The 15,872-nt window shown below is 36.0% G+C and overlaps 2 protein-coding genes across 2 annotated transcripts; both read right to left on the bottom strand.

The window, feature by feature from the left end:
* Nucleotides 1–9,348: 9,348 nt before the first annotated feature.
* Nucleotides 9,349–10,071, bottom strand: LOC142181713 (uncharacterized). The gene has a single exon (XM_075255157.1). It carries the CDS (start codon nt 10,069–10,071, stop codon nt 9,349–9,351), a length of 723 nt encoding a protein of 240 aa, XP_075111258.1.
* Nucleotides 10,072–10,738: 667 nt separating this feature from the next.
* LOC107777718 (uncharacterized) lies at nt 10,739–11,230 on the bottom strand. Its single transcript, XM_016597846.2, has one exon. The coding sequence runs from the start codon at nt 11,228–11,230 to the stop codon at nt 10,739–10,741; it is 492 nt and encodes a 163-aa protein (XP_016453332.2).
* Between the last annotated feature and the right edge of the window lie 4,642 nt (nt 11,231–15,872).

Below are 15,872 nucleotides of genomic sequence, written 5' to 3'. Positions count from 1 at the left end.
GCACCTACAGTTCCTACATCTTCTACTGCTGCTAACATTGATGAGGTTCATGCATTGGGTTCTGATGATGACCGTAACTCTCCAGCCTCGCATAGTTAGCCTATTTTGTTTTGACTTTATTATTGGTCCTTGTGGATTTTTTGTACTTAACAATACCGTTATATGCATTATGTTTGGACCTTGTTGAATATATTGTTAATTTATATTAATATCAGTGACTTTTTATTAAGTGTATTTAATAGCTTTTATGTAATATGCTTGAACAGGATACATTTAAAATAATAAATAAAAAGAATTTTAAAAAATTAGATTTATATTAAAAATAAATTAGCGACGGATACTTTCCGTAGCTAAAATTACCACGTAAAATTAAATCTTGCGACCAATTGGTGATAAAAGATATTTGTTGCAAAAAGTTGGAAGAATTAGTTATAACACGACTAGCGACGAACGATTTCGTTGCTAATAAGAATAAATGACGAATTTTGTTATGTATTGTAGCGACAAAAGTCGTCAAAATAACGACAGAAACAAGCAATATAGCGACGGTTATTTCCATCGCTAAACTTTGCTACAGATATATTTTATCGATAATTCTGCGACGGTTTGGTATTTTTCATCGCTATGAGCCTAGCTACGAGCATTTTAGAGACAAACTTGAATTCGTCGCTAAACAACTGTAGCGACGGAAAATAGTGGTTTAGCGACGGAATACTGTCGTCGCTAAACACTGTTTTTTTTTTTGGTAGTGACATTCATTTTTTAGCAATCCCCACATATCTCAAAAGGAATAAATTTAGTAGTATATTTTGCTGGATTTTCTATCTATGAGTATAATGCATCGAATCTGATGTCTCGTAACTATGAACCATACCTAGAAAAAATAAGATTAAGATTACAGAACAATTGGTGAAGTTTAGAACTTCTATAAACCAGGAATTCTTTTATAAACCCAGAGTCTTATTTATCACATTATACTTGCACAATCTTTGTTGTTATCACAACTTTGCACTAAGTGGCCATGCGCGCGCCTGATTTTCATGAGTGCTCTAGAAATTGGCAAAAATCTCATTCCCCTCGATATTCCTTTTAGCCAGTGAATCGGCCAAATTCACTTCTGTCTTCACATAAATTATAGTTTTAATTCTATCTCTCGGCAGCTGCTCTATCACATCAAAGATAAATTTGTCTATTTTGTCGTCGAAAGATTTTTCGCTACAGCTATTACAGCTTGGCAATCGTAATGTATAGACACAAAAGGTTGATTCTACTCTAATAGCAATATTCGCTAAGAAATTTCTCAACTTTTCAGCCTCAATACCAGCCAACTCAAACGTTACAAATTAATATTCCATAATTGATAATGCAATTATGGTCTATTTTGCTGATTTTCATGTTATTGCACCTCCACCAAGGCCGAACACATACAACAATAACAACAACCCAGTATAATCCCACTTAGTGGGGTCTGGGGAGGGTAGTGTGTACGCAGACCTTACCCCTACCCTGAGGTAGAGAGACTGTTTCCAAATAGACCCCCGGCATCCTTCCCTCCAAGAACTTCCCACCTTGCTCTTGGGGAGACTCGAACTCACAACCTCTTGGTTGGAAGTGGAGGTTGCTTACCATCACTTCCGAACACATAGATATTAATAAATTTTGTCTTATCTAAATTAGAGATCCAATTAGCATCACTTTATCATTCTAATACAGAAGAAAATCTACTAGAATTAATACTAAAGTTTATGATACCTCTCAAACATTTTAGAAGTCTTGCAAGTGCATAATAATGATCAATGAATAGGATTACGAGTATATCTACTCAATTTGTACAACGTAAACTATATCAGGTGTAGTTAAATTCATCAAATGCATCAGACTACCAATTCATTGAGCATATGTATTTTGAGAAATAACTTCTCTACAATTCTTTTTCATCTCTAGTTTAGGAAATTGGACAAATATCTCAGTATTTGTATATTACCTCATCATTTAGACTATGTTGGCCAACTCTCCAGTGACTATGTGACTTCTCTTTCCAACGCCACGTGATTTGCTTGGATATAATTGTTTAAGCTGTCAAACACTAGAGGGAGACGGGTCTATAGAATATACTCCACGTGATTTGGGTGTTCGTTTAGTAAGTGGAAAAAATATTTTTCGGTGCGTGTTTGATCAGTGAGTGAAAAATACATGAATGATTTATATATTTTCAATAATATATTTAAGAATCCTAATCACTTTTAATCATCTTTGAGGAAACAGTTCAATCATCTTTAGTCTCGAACAAATTTTGGCTGTTACGAGGATTTCCATTTAGAAAAAGTGAAAATATAAAAAATGTTAATTCTGGTACACCTTAACTTGTCTTTGCCTGTCATTGTCGTTATTTCCGTAGTTTAATTCCCTTTCTCCTATAGCGAGATGTATATACAAGGATGTTGAATTTGTTGGTTATTGAGAAGAGTTTTAACTTATGTATAATAATAGTGTAAAAGAAGTTTAATAATTATCAGATTATCTAGATAAAGTAATCGTTCATAAGAATCTGTTGTAATAGATAAAAATATATAGGTACGTTGTAAACAATATTTACATGGTTACGTGTAAACTTAAAACTTAATGCATATCAACGTTTATGTATTACATAAATTAACAATAATACCATCATCTTGGATATAATAATCTTACACAAAAAAATTGTTATAGAAAACATACATATATACCTGAAGTGGAATACATTATCACAGAGAGAGTAGAAGCATTAGTTTGAAAAGTTGGTTTCTACGCAGGACTTTTTGTAAGCGATGTCGAAATTTAAAGTGATGAACAAATTACTACAATAAATATGGGAGATAAGAAATAGAGAAGAGCAACAACACTAAACCCACGAAGAGAAAATAATGCAAAAGAAACGCATACGAAGTATTCGAATGCTGACCATCATACCAGACACTATCTTTTGTTCAGCAGTGTCATTGGTTTATATATATATATATATATATATATATATATATATATATCTTTTGAAAAATAATTATATGTGTAATAACTAAAGTTTTCCGGCGATCGGATGACACCGCTTGGACTAAGGTAGATCCGCCCTTGCTTGGCCTAACCTTACGTTACTAAGATCGTTAGTGATGGGATGTGCAGAGAGTATGTGTGATAATCCTAATGGGTGGAGGACGGACCAATTTATAGAGATTAGGACTGAATCTGGTATGTTCATTAAGTAATCGACTAACAAGATTTATTCTTTATTAAATATTAATTATGAACTTAATGTTATTGGGCCACATACGATAATAATCTAACAATCACTAACTTGGCTAAGAGTTTTCAGAGGCATTTGCATCTATACCCGCTTTTTGGATCACGTTTTAACTTGTGCCCGCTTTGCAAAAAAAAAATTGCAAGTGTACCCACTTTTTCGCGTAACTTCAGCATACGGGGCTAAAGTAGCAAAGGCAATCACGCAAAACTTCAGCATTCTAGTAGACGGGACTGAAGTAGCAAGTGTGTTGAACCAAGTGTGCTGAAGTTTTTGTTTGTAATTGCTGAACTTAAGCATAATAGCTGAAGTTTTGTTCTTTATTTGCTGAAGTTGTTTGTAATTGCTTAAGTTTTTGTTTTTGTAATTGGCGAACTTCAGCTCTAGAGCTGAAGTTTTTGTTTTGTAACTGGCGAACTTCAGCTCTAGAGCTGAAGTTTTTGTTTTTGTAACTAGTGAACTTCAGCTCTAAAGCTGAAGTTTTATTTTGTAACTAGCGAACTTCAGCTCTAGAGCTGAAGTTTTTGTTTTGTAACTGTCGAACTTCAGCTCTAGAGCTGAAGTTTTTATTTGTAACTGGCGAACTTCAGCTCTAGAACTGAAGTTTTAGCCTATTTACACCATGAGTGTAATCCTCCCCTTGTTTATAGGTATTTGTTTCTTTCACTTTTTCGCATTCTTGATTTTCTCCGCAAATGATGATATACACGATTTTTGTCTGTAACAGAACCATTATTAAGTTCAAGTTATTGTAAAGTTCTACACCAAGCTAATTATATTCTGTATTTTCTGGTTGAAGAGATATTCAAGCTAGTAGTATCCTTCTCGACGATAAATTTGAAGTAAGGCTGGGAAGTTTGAGCCTAATTGGTCAAACATATGGAATGGTGGTAGTATAGAGAATTAATCATAGTGTCTTTCAGTTGTTAATAGAAGAAGAAGAAGAAGAAGAAGAAGAAGAAGAAGAAGAAGAAGAAGAAGAAGGAGGAGGAGGAGAAGAAGGAGGAGAAAGGGGTTGAAGTTGTTTAAAAATTGGGTACAAGTTAAAACTTTTAAAAAAAAATAGGTATAGATTAAATGAGGGCGACCAAATAGGACGCCCCGTGTAATTTTTACGAGTTTTCAAGTACAATAATGAAAAATGTCTAGCAGATATTCACCTGATCATGTTGGGAACTTTTCATATTCAAAGAAGGAGAAAGAAATAAGTATACGTAAGTAACACCAAACTCTCAAAATGACATTTTACAACTTGAAAATGTAGGTCAATCAATTACTAATAAGTTGCAGATAACTGATTATTTAGCAAAACTTATAGTACTAAAATTGTAATAGCGCAACCTAGCCAATTTTTAGCCCTGTAAATGAATAATAGTCACTTTGGAATTTCAAATTCTACAAGTGAAACGCCATAATAGTGGCAATTTTCAATAACATGGACTGTTAGGTAGCTACTTTGTGAATTTTAGCCCAATTTTACTATGTATTATTTTGAAAAATGTATATATTTAGCACTCCTAAAAACAATAGCGAATAAATAAATATTTTTTGTATTATATACAAATAATATACATATTTTATATACTTTTTGGCTAGCGAATATAATTAGTTTAGATATTAGTTTAGTTTACTAGTCAATTTTGCGTTTTGCTCTATCATTTTGGGTTGGAACAAGCTTGGGCCTACCCCTAGTGCGATGGGCTCCAAATTAGGAAGAAATCCAAGTAGAAATGACATCAGGTAGCTACTAAAAAGGCCTGTTATTTAGGAATTAGCCTGTGCGTCCTTGATTTTAGTTATTCAGGTCAATTTTTCAGAACAAAAGTATTCTAAATTGTCCTGAATTTAAGAGTTTTAGTTTAGAAATTCAGGACGTAATAAATAATGACTAATCTCAATATAACATCCCTGAGAATGACTATCTGTGCACTTACCCGAAATCCAACCTACGAGGCATAACCAACCTTCTGAAACTAGAAGTTCTTTTACGATGACATTGATAAATTAGCATATCAAATAAGGATAGAACAAGAAAACGATTACTCCATCAGTTTTTGGATGTGTGTTAATGAAAGTAATTTTGCAGGGCAGCCTATTTGCACAGCCATAGCCACTTTTTAAAAAATTCCATGCATTCTCAATAATGTTATAACTTCAGACAAAAATGTTGAAAGCTTGTTTACTTTCAAACTGTCTGAAGTTAGTTTTTGGTAAGCCAAGCTTCAGACGCGATTGTCTGAAGTTGATTTAAAGCAGCTAAACTTGTAAATATTTTCAAACTTCGGCTATGCCTTATGTGGCTTGCTTATATATATATATATAAAATGTACGTTAAATTCTTCTGAATAGACTATTCGTTTGTTAAACAAACACGATATAGATTTATATAAACATCATTATCATTACTTGTATATTGGTATGGTTTAAATTGCGTTTAAACCTTTAACCCTTAAAGGGTTACCAGAGACCTTTTTAGCAGCTCTTAGAGATGCTAGAAATCTGAATTTCAGACAGTCTCTGATGGGTTCGATTGAATATAATGTGGCCATATTGTCTTGTAATGCAATTAAAGAAGTGGAAGATTTCCTCCAAACGATGAACAAATTAGAAAAAAGAGAAAGCGGGAAATATTGAAGCCACCGAGGACCCCACAAAAACAGTAAATATACTGTTCAGAGCCCCACACAACAGTAGATACATTGTTCCCAACAGTATAAACACTGTATAAGGAACCCAGATATGAAACCCAATTTACTATTCAAAGATTCTTTATATTTTTTTTTCTTTCTTTAAATAGAAGACCTCTTTCATTTGAAGAGGCAAGGTTTTTTAGAACCCTCTCTCTCTCCGAAAATTCTCTCTCAAAACTTGTAAAGTCCTTTTTCATTTTGTAAGAGGGAAATAATTATTAAAGAAATTAATTATCGTCTTCCGATCCTCTTTCTTCAGGCATGGGATTGTACGGATCTAAGTCTAAGAACTAGATATGTCAACGTTCACAAATCAAAGAGTAATTAAATATGTCACATCCAATATATGAAACTATAAATATATAAAATGTAAATATGCAGCTCAAATTATGGCGACAAACTGTTGCCAACAAGAAGTCACAATCTTACTTAATGCTTTTATAGTTTTATATATTGGATATGACATATTTAATTACTCTCTGATTTGTGAACGTTGACATATCTAGTTCTTAGACTTAGATCCGTACAATCCCATGCCTGAAGAAAGAGGATCGGAAGACGATACTTAATTAATTTCCTTAATAATTATTTCCCTCTTATGGAATCAAGAACATTCAAGAATAAAAGATATTTAATCATGATATAATAATTAATGATCAGTGAACGAATTTATTTAAATATGCAAATGCATATCATAATTACAAACATATAAATATGTGTGTACGTATGTATATAGAGAAGGGTGTGTATGTATAATTTATGACTTCTAATTATAAATCATGTCATATCGCTAGGAAATAGTTAAATGGGTAAGCACGTAGAATCAAGCTTACGTTGTCTTCAAAAATAATTATAACCGATTGTCCAATACCTGCACTTTTTGACAGGTCTCAAGACTCAACCAATAAAACAAGAAACTATACAACCATGAGGTTGCCTATCAAAGACCACTTATAACATGCGTGGATCTTCCTCTATCCTAATTGATATGTTTACAATTTAGGATAACTATTCAGTGTAACCAATACAGGTTTCCATTTGCATTTTGTTATCCTGTTATATGTACTTGGATTGTAACGTCTTTAGCTCTGTCCATGGCCTCTCTTTTCTAGTTCTGAAATCTTCTATCATTTCGTTCCATCCAGATATGATACACCACTGCTGCAAACACAGCACCTAGGATTGTTTTCCTTGGGTTTCTATTATTAGCAGTGGCAAATAACCACTTTACTTCAGCTTCCCAGTTTGTGACACTTCTTTGATATCTTAGCCAACTTAGCATTCCTTTCCATAGGCTTTATGAGTAGGAGTAGTCAAAAAATAGGTGACATGTATTTCTTCTATATTTCTTTCACATAACACACATGATTGTGGCATCTGTAGTCCCTATTTTGCCAATCTGTCGACAGTAGCTAGCCTTCTTTGTACTGCCATCCATAGTATGAATTGATGTTTTGGCATAATTCCATTCAACATGACTAGTGATTTCCATTGGGATTTAGGATACCTTGGAATAGCATGTAAATAGGCCTTCTTAATACTGAACTTTCCATCAGTTGCAAAGGATTCTATGATTGTTAAGTCAGTTGCCCACCATTCTCTAGCAGTGAAAAGTTTCCTCACTAACCAGCTGGCCTGTTTTGGAGCATCCATGGTAGTAATATCCTTCTGTATTATGTAATGACTGTGTATCCACCTAATCCATAGCTTATCCTTCTTTGCCATTATAGCCCATAGGAGTTTAGTCAAAGCAGCCTTATTCCATATCTCATAATTGATAATATTTAGACCCCCAGTTGCTCTTGGTTTGCACAGTGTTTCCCAAGCAACAAGAGCTCTATGAGCATTGTCATGTACTCCAATCCATAAGTAGCTCATACAGATGTTATTAACACGCTTAATGACTTTCTTTGGAATGAGGAATACTTGTGCCCAATAGGTCTTCATTTCAAATAGGACACTCTTAATGAATTGTAACCTGCCAGCATAGGAAAGAAATTTTGACATTCAGCTTCTGATTCTATCATCGATCTTCTCAACTAGTGGCATATATTGGTGGATAGTGAGCTTCCGTGTGGACAGAGGAACTCCAAGGTACTTGAATGGAAGAGTTCCCAATGTTAGATGTAACTCATTTAACATTTTATCTTTGAAGTCCATAGGCATTCCTGTTATGTATAATGAACTCTTTTCCAAATTTGCTTTCAGCCTAGAAACAGTAGAGAAGTGTTCAAAAGCTCCCATCATTAGCTTCATGGATACTTCATCTGCTCTACAGCACACCAGTAGATCATCGGCAAACAAATTTGTAGAACTTGTAGCCTTGCACATTTTGGGTGGAAATTAAAGTCAGGATTCTGAATGAGAGTCTTTAATGATTTGTTCGGGTATTCCATTGCCAGCACAAACAAGTATGGAGGCATTGGGTCTCCCTGCCTTAACCCCTTCTTTGCTTCAAATATGTCAGTTAATCCACCATTCAATAGTAATGTATAACTAATAGTAGTTATACATTCCATGTTCAATGTTACCATCTTGGATAGGATCCCAAATTCAAGTAGTATTGATCTCAAGAAGCTCCATTCTACTGAATCATATGCGTTCCTGATATCTACCTTGATCATGCATCTAGGAGAGACTAGTTTTTGAGTGTACCATTTAATCAGTTCATACGCCATTATAACATTGTTAAGTATGTTTCTACCTTCTATGAAGGCAGATTGTGAAGGCCCTACCAGTAGATCAACAACTAGTTTAAGTCTAGCTGTAAGTACCTTAGCAATGATCTTGTACAGTGTTGGACAACAAGCAATAGGCTTAAAATCCTTCACATAAGTAGGATTTTGAACTTTGGGGATCAAAGTGACTATTGTGCAGTTGATTTCTTTCAGCAGTCTGCCAGTTTCAAAGAATTTTTGTACTGCTTCTATAACCTCCCCTCCAATAATTGGCCAAAATTTCCTAAAGAATTCAACAGGATATCCATCAATACCAGGTGCCTTGTCACTAGGAAGACTTTGCACAATCTAACTTATTTCCTCTGGTGTTACAGACTATTGTTGTTGATTCATGGTTTGACATGGTCATTTCTTGCTATATTAATATCAATGCCTGGTAGTTCATCTGCTGTTTTACCCAATAATTGTTGAAAGAACTGAGTGAACTCCTTCTGTATCTGTTTAGGCTCAGAGACCTTGATCTGTTGTTCATTATATATGCAATTAACCTTGTTTCTTGCTTGTCTGGCTCTCATATAAGCATGAAAGTACTTGGTGTTGCAGTCCCCTAATTTGATCCGTGTGGCCCTTGACTTCTGTCTCATTATTTGCTCATGTACTGCTTCCCATTTCTCTATAAGTGCCATGGTCTTTCTTTCCTCTTCAATTAGTAAATTGTTGAAGTAGTCTTCATTAAGCTCCCCTGTACCTCCTTCAAAGTATCTCTCAATTGAACTAGTTTTTGATCAACTGAGGAGTGCTCATGTTGAAGGACCCTGGTTTGTAACTCTATTAACTTCAACTTCTTCCATATTGAATACATTGTGTGACCTTGAATCTGTTGGCTCCAGGTAGCCTGTACTACCTCTTTATACTCTTGCAATTGCATCATTATAGATAGTAATCTAAAAGGCTTTTTCACTTTCAACTTAGCAACATCAGTATTTATCATTATAGGTGAGTGATCTGAGCAACATGAAAACATGTAGAGAGCCTCCACACCATTATATTGTTGGAACCAATTAGCATTTACAAGAGCCCAATCTATATGACTATAAATTTTGTCATCTGCATCCCTCTTATTGCTCCATGAGAATTTGCAGCCTCTTTTTGTGATTTGCCCCACCCCAATATCATCAATAGAATATTGAAAGTCAGCTATCTCTGTTTGGTGAACTGAGACTCTATTCATTTTGTCATCCACATGTAGCACACTATTAAAATCACCTATTATAAGCCAAGGTCCATTACTTTGAATATTTCTCAAGCTTCTCCAGAGTGGGATTCTGTGCTGAACTGTATGTAGTCCATATATAAATGTTATGTAGCTGGTAAATGATGAATTCTTATCCTTGACTAGGCAGGGTATTATCTGATCTGAGGCATCCATTACTGTGACTTGAACATTTGCTACTTTCCAACCTATTCAAATTCTACCATTTGGTGCATAAGCATAGTTATCCTCGAATTTCCACTTAGCACCCATCTTCATTTGTATCGTTTTAGCTTTTTGTTGTTTGACTCTAGTCTTTAGGCAAGCTATCATATCTACCTTATTCATCAACAAGAACTTTTTGAATTCTCGTTGCTTGTAGGACTTATTTAGTCCTCTTATATTCCAGGCCACAATAATCATGGAGGATTATGATTAATAGGATTGGTACTCTCAGATGCCCTTTGAGCTTTATCGTTACTAGAGATGGTCCTTGATGACTTTCATTTGATGGCCTTTCCAGTATTGTCAAGGGTGCAAATGAATTTTTTCTAGCTAGTTCTTCATAATTAATATCCTTATGGCTCTTTCTGCCAGCTGATCCTTGGGTAACCACTGCATGTTTGCCTCTATTAGTTACTTGTATCTCTACTACTGTCTCCTGTTGTATAGGTTCCTCCTGAGGCAAAACCTATGTTCTGTTATTTTCTGTATCTGTTGCTTTTGGCTTCCATTCCATTCTTGTTCTCTTCTTCCTTCTTCTTTTATGCTGTTTTGGATCCTCAACCTACTGTGTTGCTTGTTGACACTCACAAGTACCATGCCAAAACTTGTTGCAATCCAATCAAAGTTTTGATTTCCATTCAAAATCCACTCTCTGCATCCAGCTACTTCCATATGGCTTTTCAATGAGTACTTCATCTGGTAGTGGTTGTGTGATATCCATTTCAATGAGTACTCTAGCATATGAAACTCTTTCACACTGTGCAGTAAGTTTATCAGTGCAAATAGATTTGCCTAGCAGACTAGCAATCCTACCTAAGTTTTCCTCAGCCCAACACTGGATAGGCAGCTCTAGTAGGTTAACCCATATAGGAGCTATTCTCATAAATTCATTCTGAATTTGGAAATCTGGATCCCAATCCTTCAAGACCATAGGTCTATTGTTGAAGGTGTAAGGTCCATTTTGCAGAATTAAGTTTTTGTCCTCCATAGATTCAAATCGAAAAATAAAATATCCATCGTCATGAAGAAGTACCGTTGGTGTCGTCACTAAATTCCATACTCCATAGACAAATTTGAGCATCTCCTTGAATGACGGATTTCCCCCTAGCATATATCCAATCAAAGTTGTTTTTCATTGCTTACACTGTTGTTCTATCTCCTGTGGGTTCAGCTTAGCCATTTTCACTCCATCCTTGACTACCGAAGGATAGAACTTTAGTTGTATGCCTTGTGTTTGAACTATGTTGTCTTTGTCTACCTCTACCATGATTTGCTTTGTACTTTGAGACCCAGCTGAGTAGGTTAATTTCCGCACCGCTGTCAGCAATCCTGGTTCCATTACTTGCGATTCATCCTTCTCCGTTTCCGGTGGGGCTTGCATGACAGTAGGGGCACTCCCCATACCTGGCATCCAGTGTAACAATTGCATTGGGGCTACTTTCTGAGGAATACCACTTTCTGGTGTAATTAATCTATTCCTATTATCAATTGGAAGAGGTGATTATGTAGGGAGTGTAAGGTGATTACGGTGAGTCATCGTGGCCGTCGAGGTTAGCTACCTTGCTCAACGATCACCAGAGTTTCTCTTTGTACATTCTCATTATACTTTTTACTTAAGCCTCATCGACTAGTTCTTAATTACTACTTCCTCTGTTCACTTTAGTTGTCCACGTTTGATTTTGCACTCTTTTTAAGAATAAATAAATAAAGTACGTATTATAATTTTACCCATTGTGAGCACGTGATTTTTGTTTTCGCGACAATCACTCCAAAAGAAACAAAAATAATAGCAATTGGTCTTGCTGTACAATTTTTGGATTTTTACGTGGCATTTTTATTAGTTATTTGTGATCTTGTCCATTTTTATTTTATCAAACACAAAAATGTGTGTCGTGTGTAGTTGAACCATAATCCGGTTATTAAAAGAAAAAAATCACAAAATATGCATCTTTTGCCCTATTTGTTGCCTTGGTTTGATTTTACCTATTTTTAACATTTTAATATGTGTGTAATAATTGCTTTAAGTGTTAATTAATGAGGTTTAATTTTGTTTAATTGGGTTTTGTGTTTTAAAATCAGAAATGGAAGAAAAGGGTGCAATTTGGTTTAAAATAGATTTGGGCTGGTCCCCTATTTAAAATCTGAGGCCCAAAAAAGCAGCCCAAAAAACCGTTCCAGCAGACCCATCTCCAGGTCTCCAAACGACGTAGTTTGACACCAAAACTACGTCGTTTCAGGGGGCAACCCATCTCAGCCGTTCAAGCCACCCTGATCTAACGGCCCTCATCATATCCCCCGTACCCACATACAAACCCGACCCGTTCTACCCGAACCAACCCTGGCCCTAATACTAAGCCAAACGACACCGTTCGTTTAAACCTTCAGATCCAGGCCGTTGATCTCGATTGATCTAACGGCCGAGATCAAGCCATCCACCCCATATATAAGCTTTCCTCTCGTACCCCGCCCCCTATCCAAACACCCCTCCTTCGTCCTCATCCCCCTCACCTAACCCAAGCCACCACGGAACCCTAGAGCCTCCCCCCTTTCCCCTCACCAAAAACCTGACGGCATGGACGCCGGTGACCACCACCTTAACACCATAGGACCGCCTCACCACCCTGAACATAGATCTGTTGTCCCTTTGTCTCGAATCCCCTCCCACCTTCTCGAATCTTCATTTGAAGATTCGAGCCGGACCTCGACTTACACCAAACCCCCCGGATTCACGCTAGACAATCCCTTGACCTCCCTCGTGACCAAACCAAGCTTGGTTTGGTCCGAATCTACCCACAAATCCCGAAAACCCAAATCTGAAAAAATCGAACCCTAGAACACAAGAATTTGTGGAGTCTGTTGGATTAAAATGAAAGTTTGGGGTCTAGTAGATCCTAATCGAAGTATTCTCGTTCGAGAACACCTCGGTTAGGATTTGTCCGGCCTCAAATGGGTGAATCAAGCTCGAGCCTGGGTCATCTATGTTTAAGCTTTTCAGGTTTGTTCATTTGTTGTCTATTTTAGTTTTAGATTAGTCTATCAGCCTGTTTATTTAGTTTGTTTATTTATGTTGGGATTCCTGTGGTCAGCTTGTGCCCCATATCTATCAAGACCTTTTATTTAGTCGTTTGTTTATTCTTTTTGTGTTGAATCTGTGTAGTAGTATACATATTGCGATTTAATTGATATCATCAAACCAATATTGCGTGTTGTTTTTCCCCTGTATCGTGCAAAAATTGTCAAGAACAGCCTAGGCCCTATTTATGTTTGTTTGATCGATTGCTTGTCCTGTGTCACAATTAGTACAGTCGAGTCGATATACGTCGCCGATTAGTTTAGCTTTGAATGATAATAATCTGATTCATATTATGGTTTTTGTGTGAAGTTCTGTCTAAATCCAACTGGGAACTAAGTGTAGCTGTTTGTGGATTTGAATCAGAAACATTTATAGTTTAGTTTGTGGTTTCAGTTCAGCTTGAGTTCTGAATTGATAGCATGTGCACTATAGTGCTTTAATAATTAGAGCAAATGGGATAGCATGGGCTGTCAGGCCATCTTCAGGCTGCACATACCCTGGTTTTAATTTAAATAAGATGATAAAGGGCTGGCAGGGGAATATCATGGGAAGGGTTTTACTTTAAATAGTTGAGTGGAAACTGGAAAGGGGGCAGGCCACATGGGAGGGATCTGAATAGGTTTTACAGACTGTAAAGAGCTGATGCTAGGCTATAAAAGAGGCAGAACTTCCATTAGTTTAGGGGATTCAAAAAAAAGAGATACAGACACATACACAGAGAGACACCACAAAGACAGGCATAAGAGAGGATATATACAGGAGAGAGATAGAGAGCAAGAGATAGAAAACATACAGATAAAATCAGAAACTGTTCTTCCTATTGTTGTTTTGATTTCACTTGTCTCAACCTTTATAATCAACACTGATTATTCCAAGTCCTAACTGTGGTTACTGGTTGTGTGTTGCATTAGTTTATTCCTGGATTTGGCCTGTCTGAGTTCTGATCCTACGCTACTGGTTATTGTTGTCATTTGCTACTTTTTTTCCATCGACCATAACTGCATTCTACACTGGAACTTGTTCTGCTGTTACTTGTTCGTCATTGCTGCTGTGTTGCTTTGTTGTTGTTGCTGCTGCTGATTTTCCAATCTTCTTCCTTTCTCCTTTGCATTTTCATCATCCCAGGTACACATTTCGAGTCCCACATTGGTGTAACTGATGTAACGATGAAAAGCATGAATTGAAAGATCTGAAGGAATTATGATCATTCTGTTGTTTTACTTACAGTTTTTATAAATATTGTTAAAATTGTGTAAATTTTAGTTTGTAGTTCAATATAGAATACTTTAGTAAGTTTGTACTTAATCGAAGCTTATGCTAATTTAAAATCGTGATATGTGATTCATTTAAGTGGTATACAGGATGTAACTATAATTCATAGAATATGCAACCATTTAGTATAATTGTTAATTCAAACTCGTTCTCCAGCATGTTCTGAATATGTAGGGTGGATGGCTTTCAAATCTCGCCAAATACAATACAGTTTTACATTCTCGAGTTTCAACTTTGTCAGGCAGTATGTAGGATCATGTTTGAATCCCATTAGTAACAATTTCTGGTAGTTAACTCCCTTAATCTAGTTTAAATAAGTCTAGTTAAATTCAACTCAAGAAATGTTTGGAGTAAGTGTAGCGTTTCATGAGCTTGTACGTAATTTTTATCAAATTAAAAGCATGTCCCACAAGGTATAGCATCCTTCATCACGTAAACAACTAATCAGATGATTAACAGGAATCCGGAGTTGGCCAAAGAATGCAATTGAATTAAGCACGTATCTTTTTTCTTCTATTTTTAGAGACAAACATAATAGAAATGTAGTCACTTTAGGATATCCCTTTTAAAAAACAATGAGACGAGTCTCGTCAAATAAAGATGCTCGTTGCGGGGCCCTCAATAATTGATTATAATAAATACTTAGAATTTGGGAGGGACTGTTTAGTGAATTTCACGGTCTTCCTCTCAAAGATAATAGCGCGTTTAGACTCTTTAGGCGCGACTTAATTAAACTACATTCTTAAACTCGGGTGCACATTGATGTGACTCAAATCCAAATCTCAACGAAGTCGAAGTGTGTTAACAGCTACGGGTGCATTGATTGTGACGTGGTTCGAGATGCATTTTCACGACGTTGCAATTGTATAAAAAATAAAATAATAGTAATAAAAGTGGTTTTAAATTCAATAAAAGCACATAAGTCACAACATGTATTAAAATCAGATATTTAGCCATTATAACAATTTAAGCGACCGTGCTAGAACCACGGGATTCGAGGGTGTCTAACACCTTCCCTCGGGTCAACAGAATTCCTTACTTAGAATTTCTGATTCGCAGACTTCATTTGGAAAAGTCGAAAATTTCCTCGATTTGGGATTCAAGATAAACCGGTGACTTGGGACACCAAAAACCAAACCTTTCCCAAGTGGCGACTCTGAATTAAATAAATAATCTCATTTCGAATATTGTCACTTAAATTGGAAAAACTCCCCTCGCGCATTAAACCCTTCGGGGCTGGGCGCGCAAAAAGGAGGTGTGACAGCTCTGGCGACTCTGCTGGGGAATTACTAACCCAGAACCACTGGTTCAGGGTTCAAGAATTCGAGCTTAGAATAATTGTTATATTTTTATTATCTGATATTTATTACATGTTTTGACATAACGTGCTAAATGTTATCTTTTACCG

The sequence above is a fragment of the Nicotiana tabacum genome, chromosome 6, assembly GCF_000715075.1.
Source record: "Nicotiana tabacum cultivar K326 chromosome 6, ASM71507v2, whole genome shotgun sequence".
Lineage (NCBI taxonomy): Eukaryota > Viridiplantae > Streptophyta > Magnoliopsida > Solanales > Solanaceae > Nicotiana > Nicotiana tabacum.
Note: the sequence above shows the minus strand (reverse complement) of the source record. Positions and strands in the feature narration are given on the sequence as shown.

Excerpts from the sequence above, each read along its gene's own strand:
- LOC142181713 (XM_075255157.1), bottom strand. The coding sequence starts at position 10,071 with ATGGATGCCTCAGATCAGATAATACCCTGCCTAGTCAAGGATAAGAAT.
- LOC107777718 (XM_016597846.2), bottom strand. The coding sequence starts at position 11,230 with ATGCTAGGGGGAAATCCGTCATTCAAGGAGATGCTCAAATTTGTCTAT.